The 19224-nt window shown below is 36.0% G+C and overlaps 1 protein-coding gene across 7 annotated transcripts in view; it reads right to left on the minus strand.

Annotated features, from left to right (window-relative positions):
• Nucleotides 1-19224, minus strand: part of REV1 (REV1 DNA directed polymerase) — a 64240-nt gene that overhangs the window by 26780 nt on the left and 18236 nt on the right. For 2 of the 7 annotated variants that reach the window (XM_075524116.1, XM_075524126.1), the window contains exons 4-10: nt 18921-19089; nt 12506-12655; nt 9667-10379; nt 7705-7812; nt 6106-6222; nt 1242-1374; nt 105-233 (exon numbers count right to left, since the gene is read on the minus strand). In XM_075524116.1, the coding sequence (XP_075380231.1) occupies nt 105-233; nt 1242-1374; nt 6106-6222; nt 7705-7812; nt 9667-10379; nt 12506-12655; nt 18921-19089 (1519 nt within the window). Of the gene's footprint in view, nt 1-104; nt 234-1241; nt 1375-2882; nt 3206-6105; nt 6223-7704; nt 7813-9666; nt 10380-12505; nt 12656-18920; nt 19090-19224 lie in introns of those variants that run through there. The other 5 variants (XM_075524135.1, XM_075524143.1, XM_075524149.1 and 2 more) reach the window with 5 other exon arrangements.

Raw genomic sequence — 19224 nt, forward strand, 5'->3', positions numbered from 1 at the left:
GGACACGAAAATACTAAATTGAATAATGGCATTCAGCAGTGGCAAATAAAATATGCTTGATAACCTTACCATGAAAGATCATGTAAACAAACAGCACATGTTACCTTGCTAATATTTCATATACTGTCCGTGCAACTTCTTTGTATGCTTCAAAATCATAAGAAACTGCTTGAAGATTTGGACACAACTTTTTTGCTTGGCCAAAAAACATTCCATTCTTTATGCCGACTTGTCTAAAATTAAATAATTAAAAAAACCCCAAATAAATACAGTACCAACTTTTCCACAAATCATTAGGGGGTATTTCCAAATGTAGTATTTGTTTTTTCCCCCAGAAATTAATTATCAATAAAAAGGAATTTAGTCCAACTGCTAGAGATTTCATAGGTAAGAAAAATAGCTGCAAATAGAGTATTTGAATTAGCTGTATAATATTCAGGCATGCAGCATGGACAGCCTGCCTTCGGGAACATGCTTACGACAAAGAAAAAGTCACCAGAAAGCACTACTTGCTACTTTCTGTTTCAAATTAAAACCACGCATATACTACAGTGACTAAGGTAACTGGATCTTATATTCCACTGCAAGCTTACAAAATCATGCTCCCGTAATAAATAAACTCTAACTTTTTGAGATACAAATATAAGCCTGCCTATCCTAGCATGCTTGAGAAAGGTTCCAACGAAGGAATAATTTCTGCACTATTATTTCCATCAGGGAAGAAAATAATTTCCAACACTTTGCTTATATTTATCACAAGTTGCTTCATATTCTGAACATTTATAAGCTATGTTATTGGGGATGCTCAACATAATCTGTGCAAGAAATGGTTTTAAGTTTAGTAATCACACTTACTGTCTGATTTTAACTAAAACCTTCAGTAACAAAGTGTTCTTAATTCCATAAAAGAATGCAATTTTGATACAAAGAAGTAAAGGTAACTTTATGAAATCAACAATATCACAGTGAATGGCATAAGGCTTTCCTTAATAGGCTTTTTTCCAAGTAACATGTAGGTTAGGGTGAGAGCTATTAAGCAGTGTTTAAAAAGCAGCAGCGTCCATAGGGAAGACCTTGTGTTAAATTCTAACAACCCATATAACTACAACTTTTGAAAACATAAAAAAAAAATTCCTCTCTAGATATATTTAAAGAAACCAACTTAACAACTGCTATTTTTTGACATTTTATGCCTACCTGCATGAGATTTTCAAGCAACCTGATAGGTAACTTTCACCTACCTGGCTTCATAACTACAAGAAGCTATTTCAGCCATGGACAGAACAGTGAGATTGAAGTCAGCTCCATTCACATGTGTGGAATCTGGATGCTCCCAGACTGATGAGTCCGGCTTATCAGGTACTCTAATTTCTGCTTGGAAAATAATATTTGTATTTGTTTTTATGTTATTTTTCTTAAGAGTTCAACAGAATGAATGTTAGTAAAATAAACACTATGTATTTTATTTTATACAATTTCTATACTGCTACCTGTTGATGAAGAGGTTCTTAATACTATATTGATTCATATCATGGTCCAGAAAAAAAAAACAAAACAACAGATCCCCCCAAGTAATCTGTCTCTGCAGATAGGTCTGTACATATTACTGAGAAGAGTATTAAGCTACAGAAAAATTCTGTTTCTGTTTTCCCCCAAATTACTAGACAGCAGCTTGTTGGTGACTACATATATCATACTATAAAAAAAGACTGGTCTCAGTTAGCTTTAATGACAATAAAAAAGATCAAACACTTGAGGCTAACTGCTACAACCATATCCTGTAAACAAATACAAGACACTCAAAAATTTACCAACTGCTTGGCTGAACAAGATGACACTCAGCTACATTCCTTTTTACAAAAAGCACAACTACCACCAGAACACAGACATTAAATCCAGAATACAAACCCACTTTTTATCATACTTACAACCTCATACTTAAAACTATTTTTCTTATAATCGAGATACCACGAAGTGATTTTTAAGAAGTGAAATAACCAGAATGCTAATTAGCTCAAATTAAAAAACACTAGCTAGAAACTTGTATTTCCTTTAACACTCTTATGGGCATATTAATTGACAAAACTTCTGCTGTTACTTTCTAATAATTCTCTTATTAGGATACATCAACTTCTTTCACATATCACCATAAATTAAATTTATCTTGGATCAAAATGATACAATTATAAATACTGCAACCCCAGACTTAAAATAAGACAGACCTTCCCTAATTCTACAAAACTTTACTGCATGCTCTTAGATAAATTTTAAAGAGTCCTCCAGGCTCACTGCATACTAGGTACTAGAACAGAATTCCACAACACTGAATACTGGAATCAAGTAAAGCATTTTCTACTCCTTTCTATTTGGGTTTTCACGGTATGTAAACCTTGAAAGATACATGCCTATACTCTAAATATAGATCAGCCTGAAAAAATGGCTAGATGCAAAAGCTACTATACCCTCCCAAACTCCCCATCAGAATCAAAACAACAAGGTATCATACAGACAAAAAGCTTCTATTTACTTAAAATGAAATCCAATATGTATGTTATAGTTCTTTTTCATTAGTGTAGTCTGTTTAATACCTTACACCTTTGTAATATAATAAACAGGGAGTTTTCTTCAGAGTGCCACAATGCCTGGTTGTATTTCATGGTACTAACAACTTACACACTGACAATTTGACTGAAAGGAAACATGGTGCTATGTGCACATACGAGTAGTTATCAGACCAGAGAAGTGTTGTAATGAGTGAGTGGAGACAGCAGGGGTAGAGCCTGACTCATGTGAAAAACTGCTTTTATTCAGAATTTCTGCTAAATTTGTGCACCTTTTTAATGACTCAAATATTTTAGTGTATGATGAGCTCAGTAAGTTACCTAAGATGTCTGCAACTGAAAATTAGAGCAAAATTATGCCCCAAATAAAGATAAGAATGACAAGAACAATTTCTTTAGTCCATGCCTTCCTGTGCCCTGGCCTGAGATGATGCTGTCATCTTGTCTATCTTCATTGGACTCGTCGACTTTTTCCACATCGCAGCAGAGCAGATCCCCCCATGAGCTGATGGAGTCACTTCATGTGAAATTCAGGGCAATGCAGAACACATTGTCCTCAATGGAAGGCAAGGTAGAGAACCTCTCATCAAAAGCTGGGAAACTAGACAGGCACATGGTGAATGTGGAGCAACGGATGGAGAAATCAGAGGCCAGGACCCAAGTCTGTGAAAAAGAAATCGCTGAGAATAAATCTGTGACTAATATGATGGTTAAAATCTGCTGCTCTTTAGAATGAAAAAAGGGAGATACTGGGGTTGAGGGAAAGGAAGCCTAGAAAACATTCACATCTTGGGCATCCTGGCCATGGAAAAGAGACCCCAAACTATGAATCCTGATTAACATATGTTAATCTTCTATCTTTAGAACATGAATGTTAAAGATGGCATGTATGTAGAGAAGTAATTTCTACTACCCAGAAAGGCTATCTCCAATTTGGAGATTTAGGGTGAGAATGATAGCAAGTTTTTAAATTTAAAGTTATACATTTTTGGATGAATTCAAACAGGAAAAAGAAAGTATTTCATAAAAGACTCAAGATTCTATTGACACTAGATACTTGGCTAACAATGCAGATCAAAGGCAGGAACCAGTATCACTAAAGAAGTAATTTGCAAAAAAAGAAGTAGCTGAAGCAGCAGAATTCAGTATTTGGTCAAAAGTGATTCATAAGGGTTTGGTTTTGTTTATTTTTTGGTTCGTTTGTTTTTAATTTGGAACATTTTTTCTAATAAGCAAGACCTGGAGAAGGCAAAATCAGAGAACAGCCTGGAAAGCATGAAGCATCAAAAAATGAAGTGGGTTCCATGTTGAAGCATGGATGTAAAATTATGCTCATGTTCAAAGTTGGTCCCAACTACCTTTTTATTTCATTTATATAACATGTCCCCAAACAGAATTGTGTATGTTTAACAGCATAATTTAGCATTCTGTATTTCTGATATTTTAGAAAAAGTACTTTTCCATGTGATACATGTGCCTACTGGGCCATGTTTACCTCTGGCACGGCACAAACACATAGAAGCGTTTCACATACACTTTCTAAGATACTGTGATGTTAGAAAAGCCTAACTTGCAATTCCATCTTTTCATCTAAGACCATAACTAACTGTAATTTCTTTTCCCCAAAAGGAAGACAAGCCATGTACTTACGAGAATGCAAGCAGAAACAACAGGTTGTATTTTTTGTTGATAAAAACATTGTACATGGAGATAAAAATTATTAAAGAGACAAAAAAATATTATGAACTGCAGCTAATGAGATAGAGACTATAAAAAGTGTGTTAGGAAAAAATCCTTTCACCAAAACAACAGGTTGCACAATCAGACTAAGTATCAAGAAAGAAAGAGCTAGCTGCCTGCCTGCGTGCAAGCCAGTGAGACTGGATGCTGAAGTTAAAGAAATGAATGTGTGGATATCCCGAAAAAGCTGCTGCAGTAAGAAACTGAGTTTGTTATACAACAAGGCTGAAATCTGCTGTACCCTTAAGCAATAAATATAGTAGAAGAGATACTACTGAATTTGTGAATCACAAAGAACATGCTAGATATCAGCTCAACTTCCATAATTTAACTGCCTCACTCTCCAAACATCACTTGATTGTATGAAGTCACACCCTTATCCAGTGTAAGGTCCTAATAAAAGTTATGAAGTCACTGTATAAAACTGAACTACCAATAAACAGTTCACACACAAGCTATACTACAGAAAATCCAACCCCATAAAAACCACAGCTATCTTTGTAACGCACTTTTACATGGCATCGCAAACAACACAGCAGAAGCTAAGTCTGGAGCATCCTGAAAAGTCCTTAAAAAGTTAAAGGCCAGTGGGTTCCACAAATGTATATTCTACCTCAGTTTTGAAGTGTTCTTAAACTACAGCAAAAAGACAAATATAATGTCATCACTTCCTTTAATACATTGTTTCCAAATGTCTTTGCAAATTGGCAGAATTTATTAGTTTTTTTTTTTTAAAGTACTAACATTTCAGAAACAACCGTGGAAGAACAACCTGTCTTTTTCCACCTCTTAGATCAACAAAATAACTCACTGAGGTCTAAACTTTATAAGAATAGTACTTTCTACCACAAGGTTGGTAAAAAGTGCATATACAAGGGGCAAAGGAGAAACTCAACTTCCAAATCTAAACTGAAATTAAATAGCAGCTGCCCCTTACATATGCACTTTTTACCAACCTTGTGGTAAAAACTAAGTTTCAAGCTGATTAAGCAGACTGTTGGAGAAAAAAAGAGAAACGAGTTGCCAATGTTTAGCAATATACTTTCTCATACTAAATGCAGTTCAGGCAGTATAATGATAATAAAACTTGTTAATAAAAGTATGTTTTGTTTACATTAGTATACTACTACTTGAGGACGCAGAAAGTAACAAATTTCTAAATTACTGCAGGCAAGTAAGGAATTGTCAAACTATGACAGATGCCCTAGTTTTGAGGAAACAAAGTACTGGAGACAGAACTCATGGAAGTTGCACAGGCTTTCCAGAAACCTAAAATGCTCTAAGGACCACCCAGATTAACTCATTGTACGCACATACTGTACACATGCAATTCAAAAGCCAACTTCAAACAATTAATTTCTCACTGGCCATGTGCTGTCATTTCTACTTTTATACTAAAAAAATTTTAGTAGCCTTTTAAAATTTATTTTGTACCTTCTTCTCTATAATAGACTTACTCAGAACGAAGTGATCCTGGACAATCTGTATTTATTTCTTATTTTAAATAATTACTCAACATTTTATCCTATACTCAACGTCAATGAAAGTAAGTAAAACCTAAAATTACTCTAAAATAATTCACCCATACTAGGCAAAGTTAACTAACAAGAAGTCACAGTGGCATGTTATTACTGAGGCCACAGAGCACTGTGTTGTCCAAAGATACTTCTTTTCTGAAATCCCCCGCATGAAAAAAACAAATTTATCCACTGTGCACTTTATTAATAACTTTAAGGAAAAAGTCTTCAATAACAAAAGTTAAAAACATACAGACGAACAAACAAACAAACAGACTTACCTGTACCTGCTTTGCCATTCAATAGCTTATTCTGGTAATATTGCTGTTCAAGCTGCGGGTTTGCACCAGGGCGCAGTGGTGCTTTTCCTGCACCTCTGTTACTAGTAACAGCTACTGGTTTTCCTGTGGAGAAGAAATGCATGTACTTGTAAGTCAGTATCTATAATAGCTTACATTTTAATAACAGCACAATTAGGTTAAGATCATAAAGAAGTCTGCTTTATTTTTTTATAATTTCTTTCAAGCTTATACACTCTTGCAGCATTAAGGAGGAAACAGCTATGAAAGTGACTTTGCATTGTGACTATGAATTTGCTGTCTTAATTGTAGTCACGTGTAAAGAAGAAAAGCTTTTAAAAAGTGAAAATATAACCATACTAGTTTGTGTTTAGTAACAAGTATAAATGAAAGCTGTGAAACTTCACAAATGCCCTAATGCTTCATTAGTTTAAGACACAGCAAACACCATACAGATGTTTACTAGCTTAAGTAAACTAGAAGAGTATACACATAGCAACACACTCAGTTCCACTTTTTTAATTAACTGTACAGAATCAAATCTTTAGTAAACTTTTGACTTTTTAATAATATCAACACCTCCATAATTTTTCTACAGTAAGCTAATTTAAGCACTGAAAGTTCTGGCAGACTTCCATGGAACAGAAAAAATATTTGCAGAAAAGTCCTAGGTTCTTTATATTCCAGTAATGGAGTTTGAAACTGGGCAGGAAATAAAGTTTTAAAGACCCAAACATACCAAGAGATACAGTTGCTCCTGCCTTTGGACAGAAGAGAGAAAAGGAACTGTATATACAGCTTACTCTTCTTTCCCAAGGTCTAAAATAGCTGCGTGTCAGATGGTCACCACTGCACCAAGTCTTCAGACTTGTGCATCACCAAAGTTCAGTGTTTGCATAGAATAACTAGTCTCTCAATTTCTGAATGGTACACTTGTAAAAAAAACCACCAAAACTTGCTAAGGAGATCCACTAACTCTTCCTATGCCCTAAGGATGATCACACAACTCAGACAACGCCAAATGAATTGTGCATCCTCCAGGTCTTATAGTAATTAATGTGTAAGAACTTAGATAGAAAAGAAAAGGAGAAGCAAATTTCCCTTGAAAAAGATGAACTGGGCAAAGAGACAATTAATTCTCAGCCTTGACTTTTCCACTTCTCTAGTTAAACAAAGCTCCTTACATCAGGAACATTATTAGGATATCCCATTTTTTTTTTTTTTTAACAGAGAGTGACCAAAAACCACTTCTGGTACAACTAGAATTTTGTTTCCGATTTCTAATACTGTAGATTTAAGTCTCAGTAAGATATGTGCAATGTTATAGAGAATGGTTACTCCAGATTTTACTTCTCTCTTCTTACTTTAGATACTGAAAGGAGACAGCAAGGAGAATTCCCGTTCTCTCTTCCACTTGCTTTTGGATTGTGAGAAAGTAACCAGGAATATGAAAGTTGCATGGTCTGACTATCAAAGACGCCAGAAAAAAAGATTAACATGCAAAGTTCATTTTGTAAGTGTGCAAGTTTGGTTTTGTTTTTGAAAACTTAACTGAGTAAACTGTAACATGTAGAATTAAATACTGACCTTTGAGATCTGGTCTATTTCGGATAGCCACAGACACAAAGAAGCAATCCATATCCACGTGCATTATACAGCTCTGTGGCTTGGCTGAGCTCGCAACAGACACATTACCTAGTATGAAGATACACCAATAGAAAACTTGAACCCTAATTTATACACTTTGGTACTACTCACAGTAGTCATAAAGGACTATTTTCAAGTTTTTACCACCTTAAATGATAAAGATTTTTGTTTCTTCTCACCAAAAAGATATTTAAAAAATTCTCAGAGAAATGTAAACATAAACAGTAGACAAACAGCCTAAACAATGCATCAACTTAAAAGTTTCTATTTCATTTTCTCATAATTAACACCTTCTACCTAACAAGTTCCCCTAACTCAAGGAGATTAATGCATGTTGTGGGAACCGGATTTTAATTCTGCTATGTTAACACTGAATCTGGAACACAAAACTTTACTCCTTTTTGTTCATCAATTAGAAGACCGTTCCAAAAGATAAAAAAAGTTCAGCTGCATTAAGAGCTACCATTTATTCTTCATGAAACACACCAAAATTATTTTTAAACCTCCCATGCAATTGGATTTTGTCATTGCTGTACCTACACTCATGCAAGCATTCAGCAAAGATGAGCAAGATAGCTCCAGACTGAAAAACTTACATGCCTAAAGCACTAGAAGTATTTGTGTCAAGCATTCTAGAAGTTCAAGTCTGCATGTCTATGTTGCTGACCTACCAGAGGAGGCTATATCTAACAAAAACAAAAAATCTTAATTTGAACAATGCATAAAGTGTAACAGTGAAAAAATACTTCAATACATGAAGTGTTCTGCTTAACGTCTGAGTTAATTACTAAGTAATCAGAAAAATGTTTTCCTGTTTTTAATAATTTGCCATTTCAACTCATTCTTTGAAAAATAAGGACTGTCTTATAAAGGGCATATTTACAAATCAAGTGATCAAGTTAATGCTTAAGAAGCTGCTACTTGTCAACTGATACACAGTCATTAACTATTTGAATACTCTAGGCCAAATCAAAGAGAAAATATAAATATATTAGCCTATACCATATTTTGATGGAAAAAAAATACACATTAAGGTAGTTCGTAAGCTAACATGTTTTATAACTGGGGTGTCCTAGCACAAACACAGAATCAGTTAATTTATTTATCTAACAATTTTTTAGGATGTGGTAATTTATCATCAAGCATATTTTCATATGATTACAAGTGAATATTTTTACAGCACGACAGAGTCAGAATCTCTTTGATGGTACAGAGCTAGCCTTTTAATTGACTAAGACTGTAAAAGAGAGATTCTAAAGATGCAAAATACTTTATCTATACTTGTAACACTTTGCCTCTCATGAATTACATATATTTTTTCATTTTGGCCCTTGATGTAATGACATAAAACATTTCTCTTCTGTCACAAGCCAGGTTCAGAAGTGTCATATGACACTGCTACCCATTTAAACAGATCCAGAGGTAGATAAAACTCTAACAAAAAAATTTTAGATTTTAGTTCACTTCCAAATGTTACTCATCTTTTAAATTTTCACACTGACCTATAAGCAGTAAGGTTTTTTCTTCTGTTTTTTTTCCCCTTTAGAGTTTCACATAGCAACTACAGACTTGTGTATTTAGATATATATAGTGGTTTTTTCCCCTTGATCAATCCACATATCTTGGTAAAGTCAGGAATATTATTTCTACAAGGACGAATTGAATATAGACGAGAGTATCACATTAAGTCACATTTTAAGTTAAAAAAACCCAAACAAACGAAACCAAAAGCAGATGGATCCTTTAGTTTTCAGTGCATCAAAGACACCAAGCTTTTCCAGATAGCCTGACTGTAATGTGAATATTGAATACTAACCTACTTAGTCTCAGTTAGACATTTAATGTACAAACAAAGATATAAGGCACCTTCTCAACATAAACCTTCTTAAACAAGTTATCTACCTGTGTCAGTTTTAAGTGCAGACCTGCCTGCTTTCCATTTTTTTAATTTTTCCCTTCCTGGAAAGACACCGCTGTTTTTTCTCTGCAGGCTGTTGACAAACTCTGTCAATTCACACTTCCATGTTGATATATGATGCAGTCTTGAACGTGAATAAAAGTCAGAAATAAAACTACAATCTGAAGGTTTGGACACAGGTAAGGAAGCTGCCTTGCTAAGAGTAGGTACAGAAGTGCTTTTTGTGCTTGAAGGCCCCTGAACAGTGGAGTGGTGAGCACCATTTATTTTAGCATTACTGTGCAAAGATGAAGATGAGGATGAATTACTCATAGTCCTATGTGGATTCCACGAAAAGTCTGTGTTTTTGCTGCTTTGCTGCAACTGCTGTGTTGTGCAGTCTCTAAAGTTAACCATGCCTTTTTCAGTCTTCCCCTCCTCCTGCACAGGGCCTGGAGAGAACCTACTTGCAACACCGTTGCCGGAGGGCACCGAGCAATCCTGTGTCTTTAAGGCACTGGTAGAAGTGTGTGTGTGTCCGTTAAAAATGGCAGTGCTGTCTTTGTGAGACTGAATCCCATTTTGTTTCCGTCCAGGAAGGATCTGCTCCAGCTCCGTAAATCCAAAATCGTCAGTTTCTTCTTCCTCTTCTTCATTCCAGCTACTTATTCCATTGGGTGTGATCTCGTTTTCCATCTCACACTTTTTAATATGATTTCTGAAACAGATATGATTATTTAATACCACATCTTTTATAAAAAAAAGGCACATTTAAAGGTCATTTCAAGTGCTAAGTATTTATCTTCCTAATTGTTACCAGTATATACTTGAGTAGTTTTTACATTCTCAAGACAATTATCTCAAACTCTGAGCCATGTCCTCTCAATGTCACAAAATACTGTATTGCTGTACAAAAGATTTCACAGATTTGGTGTATTATTAATGCAGCACTACCAAGAGTTTGCACAGGAGTGACCAAAATCATGCTCACATGGAAAAGCTGTTTCCAAGGGCTTTAATTTGACCAGCAGTCTCCAATCGGATTACAATAATTATTTATTTGTTAACAGAACTGTACTACCATGGACAGCATGAATGGTGCAGGAATATGCAAACCATCAGAAGGAGTTACCTTGTTATCAAGAGATGTGACTCCTTATCTAGTTACAAACAAACAAACAAACAAAGAAAAAAAGAAAGTATACATAGAAAACTTTAATTTTTTAGAAAATTATTTTAGATTAATGTGTTAGATTTATTTTATCTTCTCTCAGGGAAAAATCTGTTCGAGCTCTAGAAATCAAACATATTCTTAGCTTTTGACAAAAACCCAAACAAACTACTTTTCATCTTTTAGGCATATAAAATGAAGTATTCTGCCACAACTGCACCGGCAATTTACATTTACTCTGACAGTGTAGGGGCAAAGCTTTCATTACAAAAATTAACTCTGTAACAAACCCTAAGTGGAATTAAAACCAAAGCTTTCAAGAGTTGTGCATACTCTTGCTCTGCTGAAAAAACCCATCACTCTCAAGTCCCAAAGCTAGCAATTTAAGTACACAAAAAAAAGGTGGGAAATAATTAGCTATCCAGTGTACCAATGAAACCAGACAGCCAATTAACTATGACAACAATTTGGTTAAGATTATCACAATCATAAATTATATTAAACATAGTATTTTTGAGGAGTTGCATGGTTGAAAGTGGTATATCCAGTGGTACACATTTAGTATCAGTGGATAGGGCAGGCTTTTAAACTCATGCTTTTCAGACTAAATTGATACTTTTGCAGGTCTGAATATTCTTCTCATTTAAAAAACATTAACAATGCAATAATAAGTGGTGATTGCATCATTCATTGTTTAAAACATGGGTAGGAAATACTACTTAGGATATTCATTTTGGGGCACTGGTTTTATTTTTCCTAAATACAGACAAATCCCATTCATGTTGTAGAGTCTCCTCAGCATTATGCAGAGCTGGATTTTAAATAAATCAGTGGACTGTGGAAGAACACAGATCACCATCACAAGTCAGATCTTGTACAGTATCGTTGGCCCTGTTTGAGCAGTAGCGTTGGACCAGATGACCTCCAGAGGTCTCTTCCAACCTCAACCATTCTATATTGTTATGATTCTTACCTCTAAACAACAAACATGTGCTTCTGAAAAAGATGCAGGAAGCCTCTTAAGAAAAATCTACAGAACAAGTGTTCAAGTGGAAGGTTTCTTTCCAAATTTGAATTCCTCTGCCAGTTAAGAGTTTCGCTGGTGCTTTCTGTTCTATTCCCTTCTCAAGGTCTTTTAGGATAATATTTTATATTATAATTGGATTTTTTAATCCATCTTCTCTCTCAAGTGTGACTTAAACCTTGGTGTTAGCATACATAAGGTACGCTGTGACTTTTTTTTTTAAAAGAAGCTAAAGAAAGAACTTAACAACCAGTACGCATTTACACTTGTTCCTAGGTACCTTTAGCAAAACTAATAAAATCATACTAGCTTTTTGTTTTTGAAATAAAGACCTACTTTTCAGTGACACTAGTCAGAATCCTTTAATGTACGCCTGTTGCTTCCATGCAGATATGCTACATCCTAGGACTTCTAGTTCACATTATCAAGCAAAGTGTGGTCCAAAGACTAGAGACAAGGCTTGGAGTCAAGGTAACAGTAGTTCTGTCCTCAACTATTCATATAGCTATACCTTATTTTTAAATTTCAGTGCCTCAGAGCTTCCCTCTAGTAAGGCTGAAATGAATTTTAAAAATGCTATATAGTTATCAATGCAAACCCGTTATGGGTGAATGATGAGCATCTGCATTACAAGATCAGAAACACTTACACCCTGTTGAGATCTTTAGCTATATTGCTTGGACCTGGCATGGCATCTTCAGGTTTGCATATGCTATTAAAGTTGAGACCTTTTTGAAGACTTGACTGCTTGGTGTAAAGCTGATACGGAATGTGCGAGAGGAGACGTCCAGCTTTAATGCTGAAACAAAAAAAAAGGAACAGGTTACTACTTAAGACATTTTAAAAAACCCCAACCTTCTATGCTAAAAAATAGCTCACGTACAAACTATTACTTTGGTCATTCCCTTTTGCTGTTCTGCTATATGTACTTGCAGTCCCTTCCACAACCCCTTTCCCACTACTAACTGGATTGAACTGAAAAGTTAATTTGTGATGTGGTGATTGGTACTACAAAAGATATTTGCACAGTTGTGTTGGTCAGTTGTCTACATCCATTTCTCTTCTCCAACTGACATACATGAAAACCAAATATTTAACTTCAAAACCAAAATAAATAATGCCCAGTCAAAAAAAACGGGTAAGTGGTCCAGGTTATTCTAACTGAACAATGCTGACTGAGCTCTTTAACTTGGAACAATGCAAATGCATGTGTTCCAACCAAATTTGGGTAGAATTTGAAGGATGTCAGCTAGGATGTGGTTCACCATTAAAGAGGAACTACTTTTTCCATTCCAAAAGGATAATTACCCCTTCTTGTGAGAAAATTCACTGAAGAAAGCTAGACAGAAGAATTTCCAAATAGACTTCCCATAAATATCTACCACAATCATTCCAGTTCCGTCCTATGTGTTCCACTGTATGTCCCTCTTTTTCTTCTTCCACTGAAACTGCAATTCTACTTCAATAACTGCTAAATTCCTTAGGGAAGTCATGGACTTTGAAGTGGAATCCTCTCAAAAATATACCACAGCATGATTTCATCTCTCCACCCCAACGCCTGTTGCTGGCAGTAGAGGTAACAGCCTTTCCAGCCTATACTTCACCTCTTCTTCATATACAACTCTTCATGTTGAACACTGGGTCAGAGGTGCTGAAACTTCTTACAGCAGAGGAACCTCTCTCATATCAAAGAAGCTTAATATTAGCGCTCAGTTTTGAAGATACAATTGGATTCAAATTTTTAAAGAGAATTTAGCTCAGTGACAGATACTGTTTTTCTGTTCTTCAATACTTGAATGCTTTCTCTTGGAGATGTGCTTTTTAACTAGCTCAAATCTGTACTACTGTCAAGGGAACTGGACAGTGGAACAAAAGCCCTTAGGAGCTTTCTTGCTGCAATTAGAGAAGAATATAGTGGGAGATCGCATTTCCCAATTAGATAAATTAAAACTAGTTAGGCATATACATAGAGACCTGGTAAGGTTTCTATGGGAATATGACAGTAAAAACAGCCCTAAAAATACATCAATTAAATATTGTTTGATACATGAACGTATAGCATTCTTAAAGGAACATAATTTACATTAAACATTGCCAAACAGAGTTAAAAATACACATGGTAGAGTTCCAAAGCTTTCTTGTACAGGAAGTAGTGATGCAGCAACTAAGCTTTTACAATGCCTGGTTAGACTGTTTCTCATATCACTGCGTGGACCTGGGTGCGTAACCACCCAGGTGGTATTTCAAAATCATTACTGCAATTTCAAGATGATAAAAAACCACATTTATTTAAGAACTTGTTCATGCTAAGATTTTAGCTACTGGAGTAGCTGCATTATTAAATCAATACACAGTTGATTTGTTTTTTTCCAAACTGTATTAAGATGCAGCAATAGGAATCCTATTTTAGATGCATCATTCAACATCTTTCCCCATTCCACACTCTCTGGATCACAGAATTCATAATCACTAAAAAAATTAGGTTGGAAAGGACCTCTGGAGGTCTCTAGTCCAAACACTGCTCAAAGCAGGGTTATCTTTGAAGTTAGATGAGGTTGCTGAGCCCACCCAAATTTTGAGTATCTCCAAGGGCAGAGATTCCACAACCTCTCCAGGCACCTCTTCCACTGCTTACTCTCTTTCACTCTGAAAAATCTTTTCCTTATACTCAGTCAGAATTTTCTTTCCTGCAACTTGCAACTATTGCCTCTTGTCCTCTTGCTGTGCATCTTGAAGAAAAATCTGGCTCCACACTGTTTGTAACCTCCATATAGGTAACAAAAGACAACAATTAGATCCCCTCCTAGTCTTCTCTCCAAGCACAACAAAACAAGCTTCCTCAGCCTTTCGACATATATCACATGTTCCAGGTCCCTATTCATGTTGATGGTTCTCCGCTGAACTCACTTCAGTTTGTCAGTATCTTTTGTGTACTGACAAGCCCTAAATCAGTCACAGAACTCCAGATGTAGCTTTAGAAGTGCCAAATAGATTGGAAGAATCACTTCCCTTGAGCTGCTGGCTATGGTCTTGCTACTGCAACCCAGTATGCTGTTAGCCTTTATCTCCACAAGGGCACAACTGCTGCTCCATGGTCAACTTGTAGTCTACCAGGACCCTCAAGTCCTTCCCTACAAGGGTGTGTCCTAGCCCCTGAGTCCCTAGCCCTGGTTGCATGGAATTAATTCTGTCCCATGTGCGGGACTCTGCATTTGACTGTTGAATTTCATGAAGTTTCTGTGATCCCGTTCCTCCAGTTTGTTGAGATGCTCCAAAGGGCAGCCCTGCCCTCCAGTGTATCTACTGTTGCCTTCTATTTGCTGTCATCCACAAACTTGCTGAAGGTACTTTCCACTGCATCACCAATGTCCACATTGTTAACAAAGACATTAAACTGCATCTGCCCCAGTCTTGACCCTTCAGAAATGCCACTTGTAACCATTTGCTAGTTCAACTCTGAACTGTTGACCACTACTGTCTGAGCCAGGCAGTTCATCCAGCTGGCAGCCCTCTATCTAATCCGTATCTCCCTAATTTGATTAAAAGAATGCAATGGAGGACTGTGTCAAAAGCCCTACTGTAGTCAAAGCAAATGATATCTAATGCTCTCCCATCATCCAGTCATCTCACCACGGAAGAGAACCAGGCTGGTCAGGCATGATTTGCCACCCTAGATATAGCTTCCAGGAAGGTATCTTCCATAGCCTTCAGTGACTGTGGTGAAGCTGATCATAGTGCAGTTCCCTGGATCCTTCTTCTTTCCTTTTCTGAAGACAGGCATGACATTTGCCTTTTATCCAGTCTTCTGGAAAATCTCATCCGATTGCCAGGAATTTTCAAAGCTGGCAGAGAGTGGTGCAGCACTGATATCAGCCAGCTTCTTCAGCTCCCTTGGATGCATTCTATCTGGCACTGTAGAGTTGCATATGTCATGTTTCCTTAAGTGAACCATAATTTACGCTTCCTATACCTTTGGTAGCATTTCTTTTCTCCAAACTCTGCCACTAGGCACACAGGCCTTCAAGGCATGAAAGTAGACCTTGCCACTAAACACTGAAGAAAAGGTAGTATTGAGTAACTCAACTTTTTCCATATCCTTTGTCATGAGGTTGCTCCACCATTTAACAGCAAGCCTGCTCCATTTGCTTCCGATATAGCTATAAAAGCCACCTCCTTCCCCTTCGATGCCTTGCTAGTTTCCAAAAAAAGTTACTGTGTTAAAGTAACGTGGCATCTCTTCTGAAAGCTGTACTAAGACTGGTAGCTTTTATTTATTCAAATATTTTGCATTCTGAATCCTCATCAGAAAAAGGAAATGAAGTGCAATGTACCAGACTAATTTTCTGTTTTCCTGGGGAAATTATTTTAACCTATTTTCTTCACATTTGTGTTAGATTAAAACAGATCTTTAAGAAAAAGATTCACTCAATCTGAAAATCAAAATAAGGAATCCACAAATTCTACTGGTAGCTCATTTTAGTGGTTAGTTATCCTCAATTTCTGAAAAGTGATTTTATTACAAATGTTGAAGAATGTTTGTTAAAAGAATATTCAAATTTGAAAGTCAAGCTCTCGGATCACCTTAATTTGGCTTCCATTGGACATTGCACAACAACCTTCCCAAGCTACATAATTGTGTTATGTATTTTTCAAATAAAGGAAGAAAGATTTAGAAAGGAGGTCTGCCTGCAAGTCTCTTCCTTCATTTGTTGCAGAAATGGAGAGGTAGCGAAAACATGTAACAAGGGGAGTGCAGAAAGAATGACTTTGTCACTAAATCGACCACACATTACTCTGTAATACTGGATTTTGCAACTACTGTTACCACAGGATCTCTATGTGATGCTAATTAAACCAAAATTCTAGAGCTACTTGCATTTAACAACAGGTTTATGCGAATCTGACTTTAGACCATAGTTCAGAATGTTCACAGTTCAGAATACACAAAGTTTTTAATGCAGCAATAAACTTCAACATATCCCTTACCATCCTTGTATAAGTAACTCTGTAACTATCTTACATAGTTCACATGGCGTATTCCAAATTATTGATATTTCTGGTGGTTTACCTTGATGTCTTTTTGATGGCTCTCAAACAAAAAATGAAAATAATAGCCATGGTAATAAGTGCCGTGGTAAGTTCATTAATTTTTGGAAAGCAGACAGATACTATAGTGATAAGCACCAATAAAAGACAGGAATTAATTATTCATTCTATTATCAACAAAGAATTCGAGTCACATGCAGTAAGTAAGGAACAGGGTTACAGAGACAAGAAGCAAAAAACAAGACACTGAATTAGCAATTTGCAACCTGAATTCAATCTTTTCTGTAAAGAGAATGTGGCAGGTACCATAGTGAAAAAAGATGGCATGTGATCATGTAATTAAGGACTAGATCATAATGTGTGCACACAAAGAAATGAATCAAAGCTCCACAGACAAACGACCTTTTCATTTTGCAACCTTGGATGACAAGACTGAAGATCTAACAACACTGCTTTACCAGCAATTTGTGACAGTAACATTTTAGGGTTGATTCCTAACCTAACTAAAAAACTCAAACCCATCATATTGCACTAACATGATGTGCACATGAATATTCAACAAATTTGGAACCTCTACATCCACTGCACTGATTTTCACCAACTGGTCTACTGAGGAGAATATAATTTGGTATTCCATACACAGAGATGGAGTATTTAACCAGTGAGTGTTCTTCAATACTGTTGAGAAGAAGGGAAAAAAATGAGGGATTGTTGTGAAATTAGCTTTTATTCAAGATTCTGACATGAACCCTGTTCTACTGAGACAGTGAGTTCCCTGACTCCTTGTGCCCAACCCCACGTATCTGTCTATACTCAGTTCTTCTGACTTATTCTACAGTACAACCTTCCAGAACCAGGAGATGCAGAACCTGAATACAAGACATCATAAGGAAAATTTTAGGAGATTTCATACATTAGGTTCTAGCAAGTCTCTACTGAATGTATACAAATTGATCTTTCCAACTTGGTTAAAATCATAACAAGCTTTAATGGCGTAATGAAAACAGCCACATCTTTCAAATAAAAACACACCTACCACCAGTTTTCCAAGTCCTTAAACTCATGGGTGAGGCCCTAAAACTGCTTAAAAAATGTACCTAAAGTCTTTTTCAAGCTGAGGAACCTATCACTTCTGACTAAAGTTTGAAAAATTTACCTTAAAGATATATGGTATGAAACAGCTGAATCCAAAGGACTGAAAATCAGCAAACTGAAAATAGGAACTGCAAATAGGATTTTACAAGTATGTATGCAGAACAGTTCCTTGCCTGTTTCTGCTGGTCATCTAGGAAAGAAGTTAGTTAAGAAAAGCATGACACTGACAGAACGATTTCCAGAACGTACTGCTGCCTGTTCTACTTCCCATGGGTTCCTCAGATGGAAGAAGACAGATGCAAACCAGATTAACTGCTCTGAGCCTGGCTATAATCTTTTTCAAGGACCTGAGGACAACTTTAGTTGATCCTATATATTCCAGTGCATGGAGGAACCAAAGAACATAAATTCTTTGTAAATAAAACTTGTGGGGATTTTTTCATTTTGTTTTTGTTTTGTTACAAAGTCACAACATAATAAATGTTTAGATGGATTAATTTCAATTTTTCAATTTTATGAAAATGCTTTTCAATTGACATTTTTCTTTATTTAGAGATGAAACTAAACTTATGCAATGCACAAGGCAAGAGGTTAAAAAACAATCACCTGGTACTTATTTAAACATACTGAGATGAAGGCTGGTCAATTGATTGGATATTAAATGGCATCAACAGGATAATGTTCAGTTTCCTGATATGCCTGAGACTTTCTGAATGTTCTTAGTGAAGTTTCTTAAGGAACAGTCACTAAGAGGCATATCTTCAATGTAACAGTGGTATTTTTACTCAGCTGTTGCAAGGACAGATTTATTTTAAACTAAACCATAATCTCAAAATGCAATCTTCTATAATGCTGTTTTTCCAGATTTTCCTTCTTTTTTTTCCAAAAGCAGACATCTCCAAAAGCAGTAGACCTAAACTTACCTTTCCATGATCCACTCTGGCCGAACTACTTTTTCTCCTTTCAATTCTTTTATTTTGGCATTTGGAAGATTTGTGGCAATGATGTGAGTTGTTTTTGATCTGGAATAATACACATGGTATTGGCCTCCATGCAATGTCATTAGCCGTCTTAATTCATCAGCTGAGGGATCTATAAAATTAAAACCAGAAATATTCCTGTTTTGTGTCAGCAAATACAATAAGAAAAACAACTTTGAGAAATATGATGCCATGATCAGAAAGACTGCAAACCACTGTTTTTCTCCTGAAAAACCTTACAAGTTCT

This window comes from Mycteria americana, chromosome 1 (genome assembly GCF_035582795.1).
Source record: "Mycteria americana isolate JAX WOST 10 ecotype Jacksonville Zoo and Gardens chromosome 1, USCA_MyAme_1.0, whole genome shotgun sequence".
In the NCBI taxonomy this organism is placed as follows: Eukaryota; Metazoa; Chordata; class Aves; order Ciconiiformes; family Ciconiidae; genus Mycteria; species Mycteria americana.